Genomic DNA, 6341 nt, shown 5'->3' on the forward strand with positions numbered 1-6341 from the left:
ACACGTACACACACACACACACATTAAAACATGGATGTCGTATGTGTCAGTTGCTGTTTTGCCCACGAGATCACATCAGATGTATTGTTTAGTGTGAAGCGTGCTGCCAGCTTTAGAATGTACACTTCCTACAGCGCCTGCGTTTTAATAATGCCGTGGGTTAGAGAAGAGTAAGTAACACACGTCACAAATGTCCTTAAAGGCGTCCTCGACACCGTTTAGAATAAAGGAATAACCAAAATGCAACATGGCATCGCTTGTAGTGTTTGTTCTAAAGGCCTATTGTAAAACTGAATGTACATGACTCATTGTTTATCTGATAAACCAGTTACTCTGTGTAGATGTCTCTGTGTTGACCTGTTGCTGATTTTGTCCTTTCAGTCCGGGAGGGGGAGCAGGGGGAGTCCGAGGGTCGCAGGGTGGTCAGGTACCCCGACGCCCAGCAACTCTTCGTGGGCAACGTCCCTCACGACGTGGACAAGACCGAACTGAAGGAGTTCTTTGAACGTACGTGGGATTTGATGATGCTGGTGCAGCAGCTTACAACCACGCGATACAGAAAAACATTTCACATCACACACATTCTGGGAGGGATTGTGAGCCGTGTGTAAAACTTTAGAAATATAAGACGCTGCTACTATGTTAGTGAAAAGAGATCATTTAGATTTTTAAAACTGGATGAAATCTGTGTTTTGAATATTCACAGCAGCCCTGTGTATTACAGAGGCACACCTTCCATATAAAGCATTGTGTTGTAACCTCGGTGGTAAAATGTTAGCTACTTTTTTTCATATTGAATAAAATGTGTGCCCCCCCCTCTCGTGCAGAGTATGGTACAGTCCTGGAGCTGAGGATCAACAGTGGAGGGAAGCTACCAAACTTTGGTTTTGTGGTGTTTGACGACTCTGAACCTGTGCAGAAGATCCTCAGCAACAAGGTAACACGGCTTCTGTTGTGGAGACCTGGAGCTCTTTTCATTTAAGAGACCAGCTTGCATATCTGAAATACCCTGAGGCACTTGCTGTGGGTAATTATTGTTCCCACTGGGCTCCTCTGTGGTGTTTTATGGGATTTGCATATTGAGACAAAGTGAAGGTGCTGAATAGAAAAAGTAAACTTTAATAAGTTGTGAGGAGTTTTAATGCTTATGTCTCGTCTGCTCAGCCCATCAAATTCAGAGGCGACGTCCGTCTGAACGTGGAGGAGAAGAAGACCCGGTCGGCCAGGGAGGGTGACAGGCGGGACATGAGGCCCCGGGGTCCAGGAGGTCCCGGCGGCCCCAGAGAGCGAATAGGAGGCGGCGGAGGCCCCCGAGGCCCACCCACCCGCGGAGGAATGGCACAGAAACCCAGCTTCGGCTCTGGGCGAGGCGCCGGGCCCAGCGAGGGCCGCTACTCTGCCCAGCGGCAGTGAGCGGCAGCTGGCCTTCAGACCTGAGTTAGATTACTATTTGGATTAAACTTCAGAGTGATTGTTGATTTTACTGCAGCAGGAACCAATTGGACAAACCCAAAGTGGAACAAAAACCCTTCTTTACATAGGAGCAGAAATCAGTAGGGATTATTAGTTTGAAGTCAGATTTTTGGTTGCTACACACACACGCCCGATTTCTGACTCTTCCTCCTCATTCTTCCTCCTAACTGAGAGTATGAAGTATTTGGAAGGGATTTCTGTTAGTGATTGATGCAGGTTTGGTTGAGAGATTTCACCATCAAGTCACGCCAGCTCCTGCTGAATTCATCAGCCAGTCTCGACATCTGTCTCTCATGAAGACGGCTGCCTCCTCTTCCTCCCCAAGCTCCCTCCAACCCCCCACCTGATTCTTCTTCTTTCTCACCTGCTGCTTTTTGTTTCCCTCTGAGGAACCGAGAATGTCACTCCTCTTTTCTTTCCCTCCATCTATTCCTCCTTTCCTCCTCGTTGTCACCTCCTCCACCAACACATGTATTATCCAGACCTTTTTTTGTCAGTTTTTTTTTTTCGTTTAGTTTTTCATGCTGAACTTGAATTTATTAAGAAACAAGTCGAAACACGCAAACACATGAAAAAAGGGTAAAAACTACTTGAATTGGGGATTAAAAAACCCAGAGGTTAGGTTTTTTTTTCGCGTTCTCTCTCCCTGTTTCTTAAAGGAACGTGTACTTTACTGCTTGGGCAATCCTGTGTATTGCTGCCACCGTTGTATCTAGCGATGGATCTGTCTTATCTTTTTATTCTATCAGGTCAAAAGCTGAACTGTAGTGGTTTTATTTGAGTAATAATGTTGGCTTGTAATATGTGGATTCACGGACGTGTCTGAATGGAGCATGTATCAAATCATGTATCAAAATCTGTTAGGCTTCTTCTACCGATGCACTTCATTTGTCATCATGTTTAAAATGAACTCACCTGCCGATGAGAGAACTAAATTAAAAGTGATTTACTGTTTTAAACCTTTTGTCCGTTTCATCTATTTTATGTAATAGTTTGAACAATTCTAACAGTGTTTGTACCAAAACTGAAGTGTCATGTGGGCATTAATATCGAGAATGTTGCAGAAAATGATTTTATGACTGAAGTGATGTGTGGAAACACTGAAAACACTTTCATAATACAGTTAAAGGAAACATTACAGCAATAAAGTACATTCTTAAAAAACATCCACAGCTAAACTCCAAAGCGTCTCATTAAGGTAACTATTGCAGCTCCATTTGCACTGTATTACAGGTTTTAGTATTTTCCCATTGCTATCTATCTATACTCCCCTTATTTCACTTTCCCCATTATTTTAATGCTAAACTAGGCAATTAGGGTTTCAGGAAAATGATATCTAACAAGACTAATGCGTCCATTAAAGACCCTCTGCACCCAGACACACACCTGCAACCTGCAGTGCCCAGACACAGTGGTAATCAGGTCTTTATTTAGATGTCTGCATCTGCACTAAACATCCGGTAGACCGGTGAATTCCACTGCTGGAAGTCAGACGCGTGTTCACTGCTTCATACGTTCTACTTTATACCCGTACGTTATAGTCGAGACTTCTCACGAGACTTTACACGCTCCTCTAATTGAGATTCAGCAGTTGAGTGCCGACCAGCTTCGGGTGTCACTGTCCTGTAACCGACGCTGACCTTTGACCTCTCTGTGCAGGCAGCTGAGAGAAAAGACTGATTCCTCCCCGCAGGATCGATACAGTACACCAGGAAAGAGACCCAACTGAAGCCGGTTTCTGATGCGATGGTGTTTGAGCAGAGGCAGCCGGGGTGCAGAGCGAGGCTGAGCTGATCCAGGAGCAGGACGGATCAAACCTGGCTTTCATAGGTCAACACCTTAAACAATGGGAAAGCTCAGCTCATTTGAGTCACAAAACACACGTACATGACTTGTATTTATATATTTTCCATTAGACGGAATAAAGGAATAAATACAAAAAAAGAGTTTTAATGTAATCACATTTATGTTGCCTCTAAGTGTAGCTTGAGGTCATTTTGTTTTACGTAACGAGGTAGTTGACCAATTACACGTGTTATAAGGAGGTGGGTGGTAAAAGATGCCACCTGACAGGAGAGTTGTGACTTGAATGTGATGGAGTTAGGTCACAATTAACACTGTAGACTGAACACACTGACCAGAACAGATAATTCCAAATAAGAAAACACAGGAAAGTAGTTTTCATTGTCTCATTTTCCTATAACCAAATATTTCACATCAAAACGGATTTGTCATAGTCACACAGGCGCCTTAAAGCTGCATTAATATGGCAAACACTTGTTGAGACTAACATGTTAGCAAACCGTTCCATACAGTCCACGGTTCTGGGTTCACAGGCAATAACAGCCCAAAACAGTCGGAACAAAACAACTATGCTTATCTCCTTCGTGAAATTGACATCTTAGCGCTTTGATACAGCTACTGACTGGAGGAACAAGCAAAGTCAACAATAGATAGCGCCCTCTGCTGTTTTAAAAAGAGTATCACCATTCATTTTCACCCCACTGGTTTGAACTGTCACATATTTGTATTGCGATTTAGTCGCCTCGTGACTGCTTACTGTACATTAGCAGCAATTTGTTTGTGTCTCTTTATTCAATTCAAAATACTTTATTCGGCCCTCAAGGGGCAATTCAGGTTTAAGCGGGTGTGCAAAAAAAATTTTCAATTAATTAGACAATTTACACACATAAAAAAAACTAATCTAAAAATACAAGATTAGAGATCAGAGAGGAAACCTTAAGGAATCAACATAATTTGCATATTCATAGATTCTGTTCAGCTATTTGTATATCGAATACACGTCTGGAGGGGATCTTTAATGTAAAAAAATATTGATTACTCGAGCTTTAAGTTACCTGCCCCTTTCATTTCTTCTTTACTCAACTCCAAGCTGCTCCATTTTAACTTTGTAGTTGTGGGTGAAGCAACCAGAGCCTTCAGAAAGGTAGTGACCCAGGTGAATTCAGGTGTGTGTGTGTGTGTGTGTGAGAGAGAGAAAGCGAGACCAGGCTCAGCTCCTCACACGCATTCACTCAGGGGTTTGATTTCCTCTACTCCGCTGCCTTCACTTGAACTCAGGCTGAACTGAACAGTGTGTGGAGGACAGTTCATTTGAGTATGTACATACAGACTGTGTATGATACCACAGAGCAGATTAACTGGCTGCACAATGAACCAGATTACAGCTCTTTTTAAATCCAATAATCCTCTAATAATAAGTAAAGGTTCATTTAAATCTTTAAATATAATCAATATCAGCAGAATTTGGGTTTTTTAAACAATATTTGACATGAGTAAACAAGTAGGTAGGATCTGTGTTGGCCCTTAATGGACATTAGTGTTGCAGTTACAGTACAGCCTGTGTGGACATATGGCTAGCTTGTACACATACTGTACTGTTGTGTGTATCAGTATTCAGTGTGAGTGCAGCGCTCATGCTGTGAACAGACACATTATTAGTATTCATGGACCGACATGGCTTCCAGCATGTCCTGATCCAGCTGGCAGCGAGACCCCAAGCACACAGACAGTGTACACACAAACACACACACACGCACACGCATGAACTTTTGCACCGCACTTGTGAGGAGCCCAGTCGCTAACCTTATCACAACTACGTCTAACCCGAACCCTAAAGTGAGGACTGGACAGATATCCTCAGAAAGACTGTCCTCACTTACACTACTACACTGAGTGAGACTGAGGAGACTGTTGCTACACCCCACCTGGCTCATCATCACAATGTGATTAAAAAACACTCCCATTGTTTAAAATTAGATTTATTTCTGTCATAATTATGTCATGTTGAATACTGTTGAATTTGGCACTTTAATCTTAAGCTTCTGTTGTATTAAGGTGCAAAATAAATGATGTTCAGTCTCTGACCTCTAACTCATAAAATCTCCTAAAACAGTGGTTCCCAACATTTTTCCTCAAGCGACCCCTTTTCTATCATTTAGTAAACTGACCATGTGACACATTTTAAGGAGATTTCATATATTGAAAACTGTACAATGAAGCCAAACAGTGAACTCAGTAACTGCAGGAAGTTTGTATAAAACGAGGGATTTGGATGAATTTTGAGCAGATTATTTACTGTTTAGGGATTTTTTTTCCAGTTCTCTGTCTGTATTATGTTTTATTTTGTTTTTTTGAACAATCATACATACTTAGGCTTCTTTTTTGACAAATCCAGTGTTTCCTTGTCCCTGACACTTGGCCATTGCTCTCTTGGCCAATTTACTTTTCATTTACTTTGGAAGCAAATGCTGAGATATAGCCTTACTCTGTATATTTTATATATATTTCTATATATTAAAATCAAGAAGGCTTTGCGACCCCCAGGTTGGGAATCAGTGTCTTAAGACGTTTTTCTCGGCCTCAGAGGTCTTAAGGACTTGCACTGAGGTGATTCCTATCAGACGATGATCTCCTGGAGGCTGAGCTGGTGGATTGAGAACCGCAGCACATAGAATAAACACTGGATCTAAATGGAACTGTTTCAACCTGCATGTACAATGATTAAAACTGACTCATACTTTTGTTTTGGCCCATTTTGTTTTATCTCTCATACATTGTAGACTTTGATATGACTATAACTACAAGGTTGGGTTGCTAAAGCTGAAGTGAGTTTGATTATGGGGGAACTTATAACATTAACATTAACGTTAACATTGTCCTGGTTCCTTTGAGAAAAAGCCAATGGGATTATTGGATTGTTGAAGAAAATAAACTGTGGCGAACCAACATTTATGACACTAACATGTTTTGTTTAGCAAGATAACCACTTCGGACTCATTCTTGCAGCACGCTATTGGTCTTCAATTCATTAGGCGGACAAACAGGACTCCAATGGGATGATGCTG

General features: G+C 41.9%; 1 protein-coding gene and 1 long non-coding RNA gene across 2 annotated transcripts in view; one reads left to right on the plus strand and one right to left on the minus strand.

Annotated features, from left to right (window-relative positions):
• Nucleotides 1–2432, plus strand: part of g3bp1 (GTPase activating protein (SH3 domain) binding protein 1) — a gene marked incomplete at its 5' end in the record, with an annotated part of 7573 nt that extends 5141 nt beyond the window's left edge. Inside the window, 3 exon segments of the mRNA XM_035668972.1 lie at nucleotides 382–507; nucleotides 828–937; nucleotides 1165–2432. Coding sequence (XP_035524865.1) covers nucleotides 382–507; nucleotides 828–937; nucleotides 1165–1413 — 485 coding nt within the window.
• Nucleotides 1–6341, minus strand: part of LOC118333375 — a 598798-nt gene that overhangs the window by 326851 nt on the left and 265606 nt on the right. The gene's annotated exons all lie outside the window — the stretch shown is intronic.

The sequence above is a fragment of the Morone saxatilis genome, unplaced genomic scaffold, assembly GCF_004916995.1.
Source record: "Morone saxatilis isolate NCDOM2014 unplaced genomic scaffold, NCSU_SB_2.0 Contig22, whole genome shotgun sequence".
Lineage (NCBI taxonomy): Eukaryota > Metazoa > Chordata > Actinopteri > Moronidae > Morone > Morone saxatilis.